Genomic DNA, 19,446 nt, shown 5'->3' on the forward strand with positions numbered 1-19,446 from the left:
AAAATCAGAAAATAGGGAGAACATAATATTAAGGAACTCTTCCAGAAAGAAAAACTAAAAACAAAATGATATAGATAATACAAGAGAAATAATAACACAAAAGAGATCAACCCAGGCAATTTTATATCCAAATGAGAGTATTTCCAAAGATAACAAAGACAGTGTTGTTAAGGAAATTATCAAATAAATAACAAAAAAACTGCCTGTGTAGAATGAGCTTCTAGACTGAAAGGCCCCACCAAATGTACAGCATAGTACATGTCAGATATCATCATCAAGTTTCACAACATTAAGAATGAAGAGATAATCTTAAAAGCTTCTGGGGGAAATAGGAAGGAGTGAAAACAGGTTGCACAAGATCAGGAATGAGAATGACATTGGAGTTCTCAATACCAACAGTGGAAATTAGAAGACAATGTGCTGTGTCATCAAAATGCTGAGAGAAAATTATTTTTAACTTTTATTTAAATACTCAAATTATCAATAAATAGTGAAGATAGAATAATGACTTTCAGATATGGAAAAATCTCAAAAATTTGCCTCCTGTATACACTTCTTAGAAGCTACTAAAGGATTTGCTCCACTGAATGAGTAAACTAAGAAAATGGGAGTCATAAGATTCATGAAATAATGGACCCAGCACAGAAGAAAAAGTAATTTCCAGGGACATGAAAAGGGAAATTTTAGCACAACAGTTGTGCAGCAGACTTAGAGAAACACATTTAGTTTGGACTAGGAAGAGGACTGAGAGCCTCAGGAAAAACAAATGAAATTGATAAGGGATTTAACAGGTTTTACCATGTATAAAATTGTTTTGAGAGGATTCTATAACCTTATCAGATAGAATGAAAGATTCAGAAATTCAAATTACAATAAACAAATTTTAAAAATACACCAATTATGAACTCTAGTAAAAATCAAACTTATGCCCTGGCTGGTGTGGCTCAGTGGATTGAGTGCCAGCCTGCAAAACCAAAAGATCACAGGTTCGATTCCCAACATGCCTGGGTTGTGGGCCAGGTACCCAGTGGGTGGTGTGTGAGAGGCAACCTCACATTGATGTTTCTCTCCCTCTCTTTCTTCTTCCTTTCCCGGTCTTTAAAAATACATAAATAAAAACTTTTTTAAAAATTAAACTTATAAAATGAATTATTACCATAATTACCACATAGATCATCTATTAATTATATTTATATAATATTAAAATACTAAATAAAGATTGTAACAACTATATTGAGCATTTGAAGAAAGATAAGAAAGTATATGAGATACCAATTCTCAGCTATAATAGAAAATCAATGAATGATATCCAAAGTTGATCTATCAAGAGACCAGTAGCAATATGATACTTAGAAATGTAGAGGTAAATACCAGGATAAAAAGCTAAAAGACATGAAATTCTGCTTCTGATAAAGGGTGGGAGGAAGGCCTTGGGACTGCTTTGTTGTTGATACAAAACCTTTTAGCATTTTTTGACTTTTAAAATTATGTGCATTTATCACTTATATAGTTTTTTGTTTGTTTTACCTTTTAAAGAAGCAAGGGTATAAAAGAAAAGAGCTTGCAATATATCTTATGTATAGATATTTCAATTCTGCTCTAAGTTATTAGGCAAAGCAAAAATTATAGCCATCTGCCCTGGCTGGTGTAGCTCAGTGGATTGAGTATGGGCCTGCAAACAAAACAACTATGGTTCGATTCCCAGTCAGGGCACATGCCTGGGTTGCAGGCTAGTTCCCACCAGGGGACTCACGAGAGACAACCATACATTGAAATTTCTCTCCTTCTCTCCTTCCCTTCCCTTCTAAAGATAAATAAATAAATCTTAAAAATTAAAAAAATTATAGCCATATTTTTCATACATTTGTTTAATCATTTACTACCTGTTTCTCTCACTAGAATTTAAGCCCCATGAAAGTAAGAACAAGTAATGTGCTAGTAAATGTTTAACATCTCCATGAGAAGGGGAAAAAGCTCTTAATTGTATCATTTACCAATTTCTATAACATAAATATTCTTAATGCCTGATTTCAAGCTACCAACATGATGCTGCTGACACTAAGGTGGGAAAAGATGCGCACGATTGGCTTTTTGTTTGTTTGTTTTTTTATATTTTAAATTACAGTTTACATTCAGTATTATTTTATTAGTTTCAGGTGTACAGCATAGTTGTTAGACAATCATAGATTTACAAAGAGTTCTCCCCAGCCCTGATATTTCCAGTACCACCACAGGATTTTTCTCAGTTGTGTGTTGTAGCCAATTGGCTTTTGTGGACTGGCTCTAACACACAGCTGACAAAAATCCTGTCTTGTTCACTGTTCTACCTGGAGTTCAACACAGTGCATGGCACATAGCAGGTGCTCAATAAATAGTTACTTATCTGATGACTGAATAGGGAAAAAAACAACAGGAGCCCAGAGATAAGCGAACATTGAATTACATACTTTTATCTGAGAAAATACCATTTGGGAATCTAAAAGTAAAATAATTTTGAAAGCTGGAATTATTGAGTGTCTCTGCCAGTAATTAGAAAATAAGAGAGTAGGAAGCTGGAGTCAGATTGTAGTTTAACGCTAAGTCACCATCAATCAATAAGGTAATTCTGGCCCCAAGGGAGAAAAAGCGGAAAGGAAGGAAGCTATGAACTAGACACTCTGCTAGGCACTTTACACATATGACTTTGTTTAATCTTCACAATAATCCTAGAAGATGTAGATGACTAATCCATTTTACAGATGGGAAACTGAGACTCAAAAAATCCAAGTAATCTAACTACTATGCTAACCACCTGGAACTAATAAAAAATAATATTGTAACTGTAATTGGAAAAAAAAAGTCTAAGTAATTGCCCCAAAACACACAGCTAGTAAGAATGAGAGCTGAGATTTATTCAACTTTATCTAACTCTTTATCATATGATGTTTCTGCTATACCAGTTCTCTTCAAAAATACCTTTGAGCAAGGTAATTTAGAAACGGAGGTGAGACGCTTTGCTTATCATGAATGTGAAGGTAATTGTCTCACTTTTTATCATTCTTTGGTTATTAAGGTAAAGCCTAGCAAGGTGAAACCTAGCCACCAGCAATGCAAAGTAGGCAGGGAAGTGCATCTAAGCAAGCTTTTTTATAAGCTTTGGAGTCTTTGTTTTAGCTCTATTTCTTTGTTTAAAGCTGAGTACAGGTTGCCTAGCAACCAAGCTAATGGCATTTTTTGCCTTAATTATCCTGTATGCAAGCTCAAAGAGATTAGATCAAATATTTAGAGTAGAAGGTCTGAGTTTTTTGTATCAAAATATATGCTTACATATATGTACAATACACACGTGTGCATGTGTGTACATGTGTATATGCATGCACACCTACACCTTCCTCCTTCCCTAAATCCTGTGATCAAAATACAAAGATGACCTAGTCTGCATCTATCTGATGCCATAAGATTGGCTAAAAGTACAAAAATTAACCACCTCGTTGTTTGCCTGTAAGTACACCAAACAACTGTTTTTGAACAACCACTCAGCAACTTGAGGGATCCTTGCAATTCTTGATCAAATTGATCAATTGTTCTCAATTAAATATGTGTGTGTAAAAGACAGATTCATTATTAAACATATCAGTGGCAATAAACTTCAAATATCTCTGCTAGCCATTTTTCTCATTATAACAAGGATCAGCAAAATCTTTGCTATCAATACTCAGGAGAGAAAGAGATAAGTAAACCGAAATGCCATCTGAATCACTTATTCAGAGAAAGAAGCAGTCCACAGGATAAAGAAAGAAAAGATAAAAAAAGAAAATTGTGATGAATGTAATTGTCAGACACAATCAGCTGCCTGACGGCCTTCTTCTTTACTAACAAAATCCCAATTTTGTTCAGTTTTCCAGTTGCCATAGAGTAAGTAACGGTGGTCTCATTACTTTTCTAAATCATTGGTTTAAGTATGGATATGGGATACAGTTATGATAGGTAACATGTGGCCAGAAGTTTGCTTGAGGAGCTTTCATAAGAGGGACAGTCCCCATTTTTCTCTGTAGAGAGGTCCAGCTGCATGTGATATATGGTGGGCACCTAGGTTGCTTCCAGTACTTGACTATTGTAAATTGTGCTGCTATGAACATTGCAGTGCGTAGGTTCTTTTGGATTGGTGTTTCAGGGTTCTTAGGGTATAATCCTAGCAGTGAAATTGTTGGGTAAAAAGGCAGATCCATTTTTAGTTTTATAAAAAAATTCCATAGCGGTTGTATCAGTCTTCATTCCCACAAACAGTGTACTAGGGTTCCCTTTTCTCAACAACCTCTCCAACACTTGTTTGTTGCTATGTTTATGATGGCCATTCTGACCAGTGTGAAGTGGGATCTCATTGTGGTTTTAATTTGCATCTTTCTGATAGCAAGCCATATTGAGCATCTTTTCATGTGTCTCTGGATCCTCTGTAAGTCCTCCTTGGAGAAATGTCTGTTCAAGTCCTTTGCCCACTTTTTAATTGGGTTGCTTGTCTTCTTAGAGTGGAGTCGTGTAAGTTCTTTGTATATTTTGGAGATTAAACCTTTGTCTGAGGTATCATTGGCAAATATGTTTTCCCATACAGTTGGTTGTCTTTGTATTTTAATGCTGTTTTCTTTAGCTGCACAGAAGCTTTTTATTTTGATAAGATCCCATTTGTTTATTCTTCCCTTTATGTCCCATGCTCTAGGGGACATATCAGTAAAAATGTTGCTGCGTGAAATGTCTGAGAATTTCCTGCCTATGTTCTCCTCTAGGACTTTAATGGTTTCACAGCTTATGTTTAAGTCTTTTATCCACCTTGAATTTATTTTGGTGTATGGTGCAAGTTGGTGCTCGAGTTTCTTTTCTTTTTTTTTTTTTTTTGCATGTACCTGTCCAGTTCTCCCAACACCATTTGTTAAAGAGGCCATCTTTACTCCATTTTATGTCACTGCCACTTTTCTCGAATATTAGTCAACTATAGAGATTTGGGTTTATTTCTGGGTTCTCTGTTCTATTCCATTGGCCTATGTGCCTGTTTTTATGCCAGTACCATGCTGTTTTGATTACAGTGGCCCTGTAATACAGTTTGATATCAGATATTGTGATCCCTCCTACTTTGTTCTTCTTTCTCAAAATTGTGGCTGCTATTCAGGGTCTTTTATGATTCCATATAAATTTTTGAAGTGTTTGTTCTATGTCTGTGAAATATGCCATTGGTACTTTAATAGGTATTGCATCGAATCTGTAAATTGTTTTGTGTAGTATGGACATTTTGATGATGTTAATTATTCTGATCCACAAACACTGTATGTTTCCATTTGTTTGTGTCTTCCTTGATTTCTTTCTTCAGTGTTGTGTAGTTTTCTGCATACAGGTCTTTTACCTCCTTGGTTAGGTTTATTCCCAGATATTTTACTTTTGTTTTTGCTACATCAAATGGGATTTTTTCTTGATTTCTGCTTCTGCTATTTCATTGTTGGTATACAATAATGCCTTTAATTTCTGGATATTGACTTTGCATCCTACTGTTTTGCCAAATTCATTTATTAGTTTGAGCAGTTTTTTTGTAGAGGCTATAGGATTTTCCAGGTACACTATCATGTTATGTTCAAACAATGGCAGTTTTGTTTCCTCCTTTCCAATATGAATGCCTTTTATTTTATTTTCTTGTCCTATTGCTGTGGCTAAAACTTCCAATACTATATTGAATAGAAATGGTAAAAGTGGACAACCTTGTCTTGTTCCTGATCTTAGTGGACAAGCTTTTAATTTTTGCCCATTAAGTATGATGTTGGCTGTAGGTCTTTCATATATGGCCTTTATTATATTGAGGAATGCTCCCTCTATTCCCACTTTGCTGAGTGCCTTTATCATAAATAGGTGTTGTACCTTATCAAAAGCTTAGAAACAAGCCTTTTTACTAGACCCCCTTAAATAGCACTAGTATATTTTAAAGTTGTGGCCCTCTGCTCGTAAATAAATTTTATTGTTGTTTTTCATGGCTGTATGCTGTCATTGTAGGTTGCTTGAAGGTGAAAAAACTTTCACAATAATGTCTTTTTTTATCAATGTTTTCTGCAAAAAAAAAGTTGTGCTTAATTTCCCTGCGATTCCCTGCTATTGATTGGGTTTCCTATGGAATAGAAGCTCTTGATAGAAAAAAATTGCTTTCCTCATTTTTGAGCTCTTGCTCATGATAACTTGTAAATCTCTACTTACTCAATCTGACTCCAGTTTCTCAGAAATTTCACCTCTAGCTGCTGACTTTGTATAAGCTTGATAGAAGGTCTTTTCTTGAGACTCCACTGTAATGGGCAACACATCATTATAAGCTTCCCAGAGTTTCAGGTTGTTCTTCAGGACCTGATAGGAAGTATGCTTATAGCATAAACTATAGAGCAAGGCATCATAGGGAACGAAAACATAGGTTCTATCCATCATTTCCAGATCATGAGCTCATTCCAAGAGATGTGTCTGAGTCTCTCCCCCATCAGTGCTGAATGCATACAAATGATGATTACTGAAACCAACAAAGAAAGAAGGATATGGCAGCAATATTTTAGTAAACACAGTACTGAAAACTACAATTTGGGAGAAGTAAATAAATGTGTTATAATCAAGTTGTAAATGATTTCTATTGTATGTCTCTAAAATGAGCAAGATTGGGACTTCCAGCGAAGATGGAGGTGTACATGGAAATACTGTGCCTCCTCACATAACCAAATTTAAGGACAACAAAGAGTTAGAAACAAAAACACAACCAAAACAGACAGAAATTTGAACTGTACCGAATTCTGACAACAACGAAGCATTCATCCAGACCGGTAAGAGGGGCGAAGTCAGTGGCCAGTGAAGAGGGGTCATGGCAGGAAAAAGTCGTGGCTGCCAGACCTACCCAGGTATACAGGCAGAAGTTGGCAGATCCCAGGCATTGGGTTGCAACGGGAAGACCCAGTGAGGCTGCAAGGTGTCTGGCTGACTGCGTTCACACATTCACGCGCAGATAAAACAGGTGAAAAAATGGACAGTGAGACAGACCAAGCAATGCAGGGCCCCAGCAATGGGAAATAAAGCCTACAATCACTGATTGGAAAAACTTTCAGGGGTTGAGGTGCCAGGAGAGGCTCACAGCCTCACAGGAGAATTCACTGGAGAGACCCACAGGGTCCTAAAACGTACACAAGTCCACCCACCTGGGAACATCACCAGAAGGGCCCAATTTGCTTGTGGGAAGTGGCAGAGGAGACTGAAATCTGGGAGAGAGCAAAACAAACACCACCGCTCCCTCTCTGACTTTGCCCCCACATACAACATCACAGCCCAGTGACTGGGTTGCCTGGCCCTGGTGAACACTAAGGCTCCACCCCTCATACATAACAGGCACGATGTGACCAAAACACTGTGGCTCAAGCAGAAGAACAGCTCAAAGCCCCAGAGCTAATACTTCTAAGTGACAAAGAGATAACCAACCTATCAGATGCACAGTTCAAAATACTGGTTATCAGCATGCTCACAGAACTGATTGATTTTAGTTGCAAATTAGATGAAAAAATGAAGGCTACACTAAGTGAAATGGAGCAAAGTGCACAGGGAACCAACAATGATGGAAACAAAACTGGGACTCAAATCAATGGAATGGACCAGAAGGAAAGAAACAACCAAACAGAAAAGAAGGAAGAAACAAGAATTCAAAAAAGTGAGGAGAGAGAGGCTTAGGAACCTCCAGGACACCTTTAAACATTCCAACATCTGAGTTATAGGGGTACCAGAAAGGGAAGAGAAACATCCACAAGTGGAAAACTTATTTGAACAAATAATACAGGAGAACTTCCCCAATCTGGCAAAGGAAATTAGACTTCCAGGAAGCTGAGAGAGTCCCAAAGAAGCTAGACCCAAAGAGGAACACACCAAGGCACATCATAATTGAGTTACTCAAGATTAAAATGAAGGAGAGAATCCTAGAAGCAGCAAGAGATAAGGGGACAGTCACCTACAAAGGAGTTCCCATCAGACTGTCAGCTGATTTCTCAAAAGAGACCTTACAGGCAAGAAGGGGCTGGAAAGATGTGTTCCAAATCATGAAATCCAAAGCCCTACAGCCAAGATTGCTCTATCCAGCAAAGCTTTGATTTAGAATGGAAGGGCAGATAAAGTGCTTCTCAGATAAGGTCAAATTCAAGGAGTTCATCATCACCAAGCCCTTATTATATGAAATGTTAAAGGTATTATCTAAGAAAAAGAAGATATAAATATGAACAGTGAAAGGGCAGCAAACTCACAGTTATTAACAACCACACCTAAAACAAAATCAAACCAAGAGGACAGCTAGATCGGGAGCAGAACCATAGAAATGAAGATCACATGGAGGGTTAGCAACAAGGGAGTGGGAGTAGGAGAAGGTGGGAGAAGGTACAGAGAATAAGTAGCATAGATGGTAGGTAGAAAATAGACAGGGGGAGGGCAAGAATAGTAGGGGAAGTATAGAATCTAAAGAACTTGTGACACGTGGACATGAACTAAGAGGGGAGTGTGGGGGAGGGGGTGTGCAGGGTGGAGGGGCATGAAGGGGGAAATGGGACAACTGTAATGGCATAATAAATAAAATATTTTTTAAAAAAGAAATGAATTGAGCAAAATTTGGAGCTCTGATATAAGACTGAGTTATGTTCAGAGACTCTGGATTAGGCCTACGGACAAGACAGGTATGTCCACAGCTGTAGAATATAATACTAGACAGAAACAATACCAAACATAGCAAACAGGAGGTAGCTTCATGAAGAGGCTTTATTGGTTGGAAGACTAGATTCATATCTTAACATCACCAGTTATTAACTGCATACACTTAGATCATTTATTTAACCTCTGTCTCATTCATAAAATGGAGATAATAAATATGTGTTTCATGGGTAGTAGTGATTATTGAAAGAGAAATTCATCTCAAGGGCTTAGCACATACCACTCAATCAATAGTAGCTATTATTATACCTAAGAATAAGAAAGCTAGATAGAGAAGATAGGAGATATTCCAATAGCCACTTTTTATTGCCAAACTCCTAAGTACATTCCAATAGATTTTGACCTACTGTTCCCACCCTGACCAAGGTCATGATAGATAATGAATGGCACTAACTTACTCTTACCTATAAATGCTATTAATATTATGGGTAAGTCCAACTTTTAAAAATCTAACTTCCTTATAATCAGAATTACTTTGCACTCAATTTAATTCTTTCTAGATTTATAAAACTATGTTGTTTAGCAAGGCTATGCTAGAGTATAGTGGATTAAAGGAAACCATTATTGAAGAATGGGAACTATGTCATGAAATTGAAAGTCTTATATCCAGTTTAACCCTTCATAATAAGTTAGTTTAGTATAAGCTCACTTGTGCTGCAGTGCCCACATTTTAAAATGCAGACTCCAATGCATTTCGCAGGTACATTGTGTAGTTTAATTAGATAATGTCTGGTAAGTATTCTAAGCTCCTCGAAAAATGGAAAAGGTCCCATTGCCATTGACAAATATTAATTATATGTACTTAAATGGGAACCTTTCATCTCAGGATGTGACTACACTTAAGTAAGTTGAATGACTGGTCTTTGGCATTTACATATTGCTTCATCAATTTTCAAAAACCTTCTTTGCACTTGTTAAATACCCCCAGAATTTTTGCACTTTGAGCTAAAGCTGGTACCCTTAACTTTTTAAGGAATGAGTTATGAAATTGATTTAAACACACCACATATACACACACTCACTCTGTATCTTGAGTGTCCAAATGACCATTAGCTCCTTCAATATAATTACCCTACAAGGCTCTAAATGTATTGTGATGCTTAAACCTTCCTTCAAATACTCTAGGGATAACTTTGGGGCTAGTTTATGAGCCACACAGGGGATTCAGCTTCCCTTGTGCATAATCACATATTGTATAATGAGAAAACGGAGTGCCAAAGAGGTTTGACAAGGCAAGGTTTGGATTTAGAAAAAGAAACTAAAACCAAAGTTCTCTAACTCCCTACATTTATCTACACTACTAAACATGAACCATTTTGGTCAAATCAGTCTAGTAACAGGGAAAAATTAAAGTCAAGTGTTTCAGTTAGTTGGCCAGTTTGTCCAACAGTATCCTTGAAAAATATGTCAGTATTGGCATCTTTCTTCTACAAACACAGAGATTAGATGACTCAACCAATGTTACCCAATAGAGATAGAATTCTACTTAATTAACTTAAAGAAATATTAAAAGCACTTCATTATATGGAATATGTTAAATAGAACTAGGTGCTTTGTGTTGGTTGAAATACTTCAAATACTTTCACCATGTATTACTTGTAGTGGGTGCTGCGGTGTGGCACACATATGTACCCTTCAGAACTCAAGCACTCATTCTCCTAACTGCTGGGAATGTTAGGAGATGAGAGCTGATGCTTCTCTTGGATTTTCCCTAGCTGAGGAAAACCACATTTCCCGCTGTCACATCCCATCATTAGTGTACTGAAGTCAGCTGATGCTGGTTCACAAGAGCTTATGGTTAAATCTTCAGGGATTTTGTGCACTCATTAATGTCATATTGTAACATAAAATTGGGCATGGCGCCAGTGATTACACCATTAAAATGACCAAATGCTGTAAATCAGGGCTTCCTCCCCCCAACTGAGGAGCTGACTGTTAAAAAATTATCACATTGCACCCCTTTCTCTGCCTCTGCCTACACCCAATGACTAGTCAACATGGAGATATAAAGGCCAACAATCCTTACCTAAATCCTAGACAACTCTAAAGGGCCATCCCAGCTTGAGAGCTCCTGTTGAAACTGGCTAAATCCTTTGTTGCAACTATATGACCATTCCATTTTTCTTTCTGCCCAATTTTACTGCCTTCTCTCCCTCACAGGTGATGTCCTTAAAAGCACTCCCACCCATGGTAAGCTTTGGCAGACATTTTTTTCCAGGGCACCGACTTGTGACACTGATTTAGAGCCCCATTGTACTCTGAACTGACTTCTATCGTGGCATGTACAATATGTATTCCCCTATTTATTTATGTTAGCCCCCATTATGAAACTGTGAGCTCCTAGGACCGTATGTTATCTATCTTGGTACATATTATGCATTAGATAAACATTGTTTAAATGAATTTTTGAAAATTTCAGAAAGAGAGGTTGTATACTTGGGTATGTTTTGTTGGTACCTTAAAAGACCTGGACATATTTAAATTGTAAGTATGGAGCAACAATTTGAAGTGACATCTGCTGGACAGGTAGATACTACCATGGTTGTTTTTAATGCTCAGTATCATTAAATATGCTCAAGACTTTACTCTCAGTCTGAATCTCTCCTTATAATGTTCCTTTCATTGGCCCACACTGAGGACACTTCAGAGAAAAAGTCAGAGGTTTTAATTGGAAATACCCCTAGAGAACATCTAGCTCCTCTCCCACTCCCATTACTTCATGGATAAAGAAATAGAAGCTTTGAGATGGAATGATCACTGGCTCCTCTGTATTTTTTATGACAAGACCCTGCTATTGAACATAATTAAAGTAGAAAGCATAAATACTGAATTCAAACAACTACATATTAATTTAATAGATTGCTTCATGAACAGGGATTTGTAGATGCATCTGCTCTACATGATGATTTTACTAAAATAGCTTTATTTCTTCAAAGTCACATTCATTAAAATGGGATATTACCTGCAAGTTGTTGTCAGGAAAGCATTAGTAGACAGAAACCTTAAATCCTAGGCAAGGCCTGGGTCAGCAAGTGATTGTTGAATAATACCAATTATAAATTTCCATTCTGATTATTACCAGTCAAGCTATTCCATGACCAAAACAAAGACCAGGATATACATTCTCCTGACATTCCATCTCACCAGGATATAATATTTGCACTTTCTCTGAGTTACCTGAGCCCTGCTCGAGCTGCCTTAGCAGCATTATGTCTTTATACTGTAGTACCCACAATGGTAGGCTGTTCAGGGCCTTCTCTTTTACCTTCAACATTTATAGCAGGCAATGTCATGAAACTCTAGGAGAAGCCAAACACCAAGTCACTCAACTCCTACTTCTCTTCTTATATTGAAATACTCTGTCTAATATTTCCTTGTAATAGAGGAACCATGTTTCTCAGAGAGCAAAGGTCACTTTTTTTATTTCTCATATTTTACTGGCTATGTAGTCCTTGGTGGAAGAGACTGTGCCCAGTCTCACACTTTGTTGGTAGAAATGATTCTATTCGCTTTTGCTGAAGAAACCCTTAAGAGTCATATGTACATTGTGAGCATACAATATTGCTCTGAACTCGCAGAAACCTCCATTCTATTGTCTTTGCTCTTTATTTTAACCATTTTGTAACATTTTCTACCATGAACATCTATTTTAACCTATTTTATTTTAACACATGTTAAGAGAGAGAGGATGGTAGTCAGGTCAGCAGAGGAGGAGGGTATGCAGTGTGATTTATCCCAACTCTCACATTTCTTCAGGATATACCTCATCTGGCCATACCATGAAAGAAATACATTCATACCTTCTTCCTCTTGGTTTTCCCCCATGCAGTCTATAAAATGGATATGTAAAAATAGGGTAGGAAGGTCTAGAATCTGCGTGTTTCCCAGCCCTCTCCCACCCCCCACAGTGTGATTCAATATAAGAGGCTCTCAAAGCATACTTTAAGAACACTGCACTAGGCAATGTGTGGCTGTTTCTATTGGCTGAGGACATCTTGCACATTTTCACTTGGGATCACCACTTACTTAGCTGCCACAAATGTTGACCAGTTGAAATACCTCAGCATGATGTCAGACATATATTACAGTCAATGGCCATTCCATGTACAACAGGTCATTTTTCTCACACCCAATACAACTGGTAGTGCAAGTGTATTTATTGCTGTCCAGTTTGAGATAAGTTTTTAATATTTCCCCACACCTTGCAACATGTTTTCTTCAACTTTCCTAAACTGCTCTACAGATAAGTCCTCTTAAATGCAGGAAACCTAGATGTTTACAGATTACCTCTCCTGCTGGGTCTTTAATATTTTTATTATTTGTGATAGTGGGCCCATTTATGAGAGCAAGTTTTTTCTTTCACTACTTATATTCACCTGCATGTATCTGTGCCAAATCCTATACCAATTTCTCTATCAGCACTATGGCTCTTGGCCAGAGTTTTATCATTATCACTATTGTTATTATTGTTAGGAAAACAGGGTCTGGTCTCATTGGATTGAAACCTCCATCAGGGCTCATGGTTAAAGAAGCCATGAGGAAGAGCATTATCTTTCCAGAGAGTGGACTGGATTTTGGCCACCATGCCCACTCAGTTAGATTCCCATGTGTAGGTTAAAACTTATATAACCACACACAGAAGCCCTGATTATAAATTGAGTTCTTTGTCTTTGATTATATCTTTATGACTTGACTTTGTCAGAAACAAATATAATTGGTAAGTGCCCTGAAATTTAAAGGAAATGAGCTGATAATCTGGGAGAGGCTGAATCCTCACTTCTCTAAGATGTCTTCATTTACCCCATTCTTTGGTGTTAATAATACTTACACTTACCTACTTGTTCTGTGAAACACATGTGTTGTAAAATTTGAAAGAAAATAATTATATCCTGGATAATCCTGAGTATTAAAGAGCTGTTCACGTGCAAATTGCATTATGGCTGCTTTCATTGTCTCTATAGTATCATCCCTTCTGTTTCCTCTCCCAAGAACCCACAACTATTATTATTGTTATTGTTATCATATTTACTATGAAATTTTATCAACATCTTGGTATTGTATAAGCACAATTTAGACCTGAGACTGAGAAAGTTCAGTCCTTCTAACTCCTGTAAGGTGTTATTTCCTAGTTGGAAACATAAATTCACAAGAGAAATAGCTTACCAGCCAGTAGTAGGCTAAGTTTTCTCTCCCTTTCCTCCCATCACTAGCTATCATAACTAACACCTCATGAAGCTGTAATTGCTGTTATGCTGAGCAAATCAGAAAAAAGCAATCTTCCAACCATTTCTGTTACTTCCAAATAGTGCCAGTTCTCACCAAAGGAAAGAATTTCTTTTCACTGTATTTTTTATATCACAAAAGGTCCTTCTCTCTGAAGGTTCACTTGGGAGTCTGCAGTGTTAAGAAGTAGCCTCATATCCAGCAGAATAGGAAAGGCCTGCCTTCCCCATCTCTTCTCAGCTATCACACAAAAAGCTTAGAGCCTTTTTCAGTCATGATAGATAATAGCTAGGAATACTTTAGCAGTCTGTCTTACCAGTTGAGAGGGGTTAAAAACTCATCTAGAGATTTGATCTGGTTTGTGCTGTGCCTGGTGTGTTGTAACTTTCCTCACTGCTCTGTTGGCTTGATCCATATTCATTGGCTCCTGGCTCAGTTTTTCACTGAGTATTGAGTATTCTGGGTATTGGCCAGGCCTTAAGCTGAGCCGTTCTCTAACATGCCCATTATTATGTTAAGAAATGACTGCGACTAGGACTAATCCTAGAAGTAATCAGTTTGACAAAGTAGTGTCTGAGCTATCTGTCCTAAAGTTGCACAGTGGTTACAATGAGGAAATGAGAAGTGTTCTCACAAATTACTGCCACTTTCCAGAATAAGGTAAAGTGGAGATTTAAAAAAATAGAATATATATAAAAAAAAAACCAAGTGTCACCGGGTTTGCAATAAGGTAAGTAAAATACTTTATTTAAAAGGTTAAGGAAGGACCTTCTTTTCCAAAATATACCCAACATTTCCTGAGTAGCTTCAGTAGGTCAGTCCAAAGTATTTCACAATTTATCCATTGCCTTTTCAAAAAATAAAATCATCTTTGAACATAAAACTTCTCTTGAAAGGGGAAAGATCAAAATTTAGGCAGTCTTATTTGAATATGCTTTCATTTTTCAGCCAAACATGCTGTTACTTGTGTGCTGCAGAGAAAGAAGCCCTGGTTCGGTGTGGAGGAAAGAAGGAGGGCATGCGTTTTGGAGTCTAGAGAAGACGGATTCAAAGTAAGATGTGATGAAACAAAGGCCTTGGGCATTTATGAGGGAAAGTACCAAGAAGGGTATGAGAGGAAAAATCTCAAGAGACAACAACAGACAAAATATATTGATGAGAATACCCCAATAAGAGATCCAAGGTGGCAGAGGTGTAAGCGGAAGCTACACTAACCTCCTCCAAGGACCAATCTGGAATTACAACTATATTGTATATAAATCATCTTGATTAACCAACTGAACACTAGCCAGAGAAAGGCCTTATAGCTATGGATAGACAGGAGAAACCACTACACCCCAAGAGACTGGTAGAGAGTACGAAGGAAGCACAAGCAGGCTGATAGGGCTCCTGTGGGAGGCAGCTGAAGTTCCAGAGGGAAATTTCACCTGGTGAGGGATTCTGCCTGAGAAATGTGGGGTCTAAATGCCAAGCTGCGCTCCCCAGCCTACATCACAAGAGCTGCAGACAGGAACTCAGATAATATCCAGCTGTGAAAAGCAGCAGGGTTTCTGTCTGCCAGGGAGAGAGATGCAGAGGTGCAAAGAACCTCTTAAAGGGTCAATGCACAAAATTTCATTGGCAGCCACTTACTCTGGGCTCTGGCAGAGGGAGGGCAGGGCGGACTAGAGATGCCTGAGGGGAGTCTAGGGTTGATGGCTCTATGGAAAGAATTGAAGAAACAGCTGCCAGGATCTCTGTATTGAGTTATTCTCCATACTGCAGGAGCCATTTTTCTCAGGCAGAACACTCCCCTCCTAGTGGCATCAGCCTCAGGGGAAGCAACAGCTCTGCCCAAAGGAATTACTCTGCCCCACCCTGTAGTGCTGAAGCCTGACTGCTGATTACAGCTTGAGGCTATATCACTGATAAGTTTAACAACTAAGGTGGAAAATACAAACAAGCAGCCTAAATGGCTGCTTGGCCATTTAGGCTGCTTGTTTGTATTTTAGGTTTCTTGGCCATCTTATATATATCATTACATATATATAATGGGCTAAAGATAGTCTATTCAATAAGTGATATTGGGAAAATTGGACAGATACATGCAGAAAAATGAAACTAGACCACCTTCTTACACCAACACGAAGATAAATTCAAAATGGATCAAAGACTTAAATGTTAAACTCAAAACCATAAAAATCCTAGAAGAAAACACAGGCAGCAAAATCCCAGACATTGCCGGCAGAAATTTTTTACTGTATATGTCTCCCCAGGCAAGGGAAACAAAAGGAAAAATAAGCAAATGGGACTAAAAAAAAGTTTTTGCATAGAAAAGGAAATCATCAACAAAATAAAAAGACAACCCACAGAATGGGAAAACATATTTACCAGTACATCTGATAAGAGGTTAATATTCAAAATTTATAAAGAACTTACAAAACTCAACATCAAAAAATAAAAACCCAGTTGAAAATGGGCAAAGGACCTAAATAGGCACTTCTTCAAAGAGGACATACAAACTTCCACCAAGATGGAGGCATAGGTGGAAACACTATGCCTTCTCCCACAACCAAGTTTGAATACAACAAAGGTTTGGAGAACAAAGACACAGCCAAAGAACAGAAAAATTGAATTATACGGAAGTCCAACAAACACTAACCTTTCACCCCGGACGGTAAGAGGGGCGGAGCCAGCAGTGGAGCAGGGTTGGGCAGGAAAGATCCTCAGACCTAGGTGTGCAAGTGGCCTGGACACAGTCAGGGTGTGGGGCAGACTGACCGTGATCGCATATTTGCGCAGAGTGAGATGGATCACGCAGGCCCCAGCGGGCGAGGGCTGACGGCGGTGGCGCACTTGCGTGCAGTGGGACGAAACACGCGGGCCCAGGTGACCATGGCAGCTGCCGCACCTGGGGGGGCCGCGGCAGGAGATGGCAGATGGACACCATTGCTCCTCGTTGACCCCGCCTCCACATACAGTGTCACAACCCAGCGACTTAGTTGCCTTGCTCTGGTGAATACCTAGGGCTCCAATCCTGCTACATAACAGGCATGAACAGCCCAAAAGATGGCGCAAGAAGAACTCAAAGTCCCAGAGCCAATAACTCTAAGTGACCGAGAAATTGCCAGCCTCTCAGAAGCACAATTCAAGACACTGTTTATCAGGATGCTCACAGAACTGGTTGATTTTAGTTGCAAATTATATAAAAAAATGAAGGCTACACTAAGTGAAATGAAGGGAGATGTCCAGGAAACCAATAGCGATGGAAAGGAAACTGGAACTCAGATCAATGGAATGGACCAGAAGGAAGAATAAAACATCCAACCAGAAAAGAATGAAGAAATGAGAATTCAAAAAAATGAGGAGAGGCTTAGGAACCTCCAGGACATCTTTAAACGTTCCAACATCCAAATTATAGGGGTACCAGAAGGGGGAAAGAAACAGCCACGAGTGGAAAACTTATTTGAACAAATAATAAAGGAGAACTTCCCCAATCTGGCAAAGGAAATACCCTTCCAGAAAGTCCAGGAAGCTCAGAGAGTCTCAAAGAAGGTAGACCCAAGGAGGAGCACACCAAGGCACATCACACCAATTACATTAGCCAAGATTAAAATGAAGGAGAGAATCCTAGAAGCAGCAAGAGATAAGGGGACAGTCACCTACAAAGGAGTCCCCATCAGACTGTCAGCAGATTTCTCCAAAGAGACCTTCCAGGCAAGAAGGGGCTGGAAAGAAGTATTCCAAGTCATGAAATCCAAAGACCTACAGCCAAGATTGCTTTATCCAGCAAAACTTTCATTTAGAATGGAAGGACAGATAAAGTGCTTCTCAGATAAGGTCAAGTTCAAGGAGTTCATCATCACCAAGCCCTTATTATATGAAATGCTAAAGGCACTTATCTAAGAAAAAGAAGATGAACAATATGAACAGTGAAAGGACAGCAAACTCACAGTTATTAACAACCACACCTAAAACAAAAGCAAACCAAGAGGACAGCTAGATCAGGAGTGAAACCATAGAAATGAAGAACACATGGAGGGTTAGCAACAGGGGAGTGGGAGGAGGAGAAGGGGGGAGAAGGTACATAAAATAGCATAGATGGTAGGTAGAAAATAGATAGGGGGAGGGCAAGAATAGTGGGGGAAGTATAGAATCTAAAGAACTTGAGACACGTGGCTATAAACTAAGGGGGGGAGAATGGTGGGGGAGGGAGTGTGCGGGTGGAGGGGAATGAAGGGGGGGAATAGAACAACTGTAATGGTATAATCAATAAAATATATTTAAAAAAACAAAGAGGACATACAGATGGTCAATAGACATATGAAAAGGTGCTCAACATCACTAATCATAAGAGAAATGCAAATTAAAGATACAATGACCATATGATCTCACTTTTAACAGGAACCTAAATAATAAAGCAAACAAGCAAGCAAAATATAACCAAAAGCACTGAAATAGAGAACAGGCTGACAGTAACCAGAGGGGAGAAGGGAGGGAATTTCAGGGGGGAAAGGTCTACAGGAACAAGTATAAAGGACACATGGACAAAAACTAGTGGGGGGTGGAAATGGGAGGCAGGCGGGGAGGGCTGGGTGGGTGGGCTGGGATGAGGTAAAAGACAGAAAACTGTACTTGAACAATTAAAATAAAATTTATAAAAATTAAGTTTAACCTGGCCGGTGTAGCTCAGTGGATTGAGAGCGGGCCTGAGAACCACACGATCGTGGTTCGATTTCCAGTCAGGGCACATGCCTGGGTTGCAGGCCAGTTCCCAGCAGGGGACTCATGAGAGGCAACCATACATTGATATTTCTCTCCTTCTCTCCTTCCCTTCCTCTCTAAAGATAAATAAATAAAATCTTTAAAAATAAATAAATAAAGTTTTTAAAAAACTAGTAAAGTTTGACTGAGAAAAAAAAACACACACAGTGAGCCCTGGCTAGAGTGGCTCAGTGGATTGAGTAAATGAAAGCACCAGCTTTGTGCCATTTTACACATATGCGTGCATGCATGCATGCACACACACACACACACACACAACTCTCTATTCCATGTTTCTGCTTCCAATAACAAATCATGGCAAGCTTAAATAGTTTATGTACAACTGAAGATCCAACTTCTTAAAATCTAGTCCAGCCCTGGCAGGTGTGGCTCATTGGACTTACTGCTGGCCTGCAAACCAAAGGGTTGCTGGGTTGATTCCCAGTCAGGGCACATGCCTGGATTGTGGGCCAGGTCCCCAGAAGGGGGTGCATGAGAGACAACCACACATTGATATTTCTCTGCTCTTTCTTCCTCCTTTCCCCTCTCTAAAAATAAATAAAATATAAAAAAGCCACAGTGAGATATCTTCTCACACCTGTCAGAATGGCTATCAATAAATCAACAATGAACAAGTGCTGGGGAGGATGTGGAGAAAGGGGAACACTTTTGCACTCTTGGTGGGAATGCAGACTAGTGCAGACACTATGGAAAGCAGTATGGAGATACCTCAAAAAAGTAAAAATGGATATGCCT

At 38.7% G+C, this 19,446-nt stretch overlaps 1 protein-coding gene across 1 annotated transcript in view; it reads right to left on the reverse strand.

Annotated features, from left to right (window-relative positions):
- GUCY2F (guanylate cyclase 2F, retinal) overlaps positions 1-19,446 on the reverse strand; it is a 76,562-nt gene that overhangs the window by 55,404 nt on the left and 1,712 nt on the right. Inside the window, 2 exon segments of the mRNA XM_037041947.1 lie at positions 6,218-6,479; positions 6,482-6,508. Of these exon segments, the coding sequence (XP_036897842.1) occupies positions 6,218-6,479; positions 6,482-6,508 (289 nt within the window).

The sequence above is a fragment of the Sturnira hondurensis genome, unplaced genomic scaffold (genome assembly GCF_014824575.4).
Source record: "Sturnira hondurensis isolate 20B ecotype Veracruz unplaced genomic scaffold, ASM1482457v3 Scaffold0003420, whole genome shotgun sequence".
NCBI classification, from domain to species: domain Eukaryota; kingdom Metazoa; phylum Chordata; class Mammalia; order Chiroptera; family Phyllostomidae; genus Sturnira; species Sturnira hondurensis.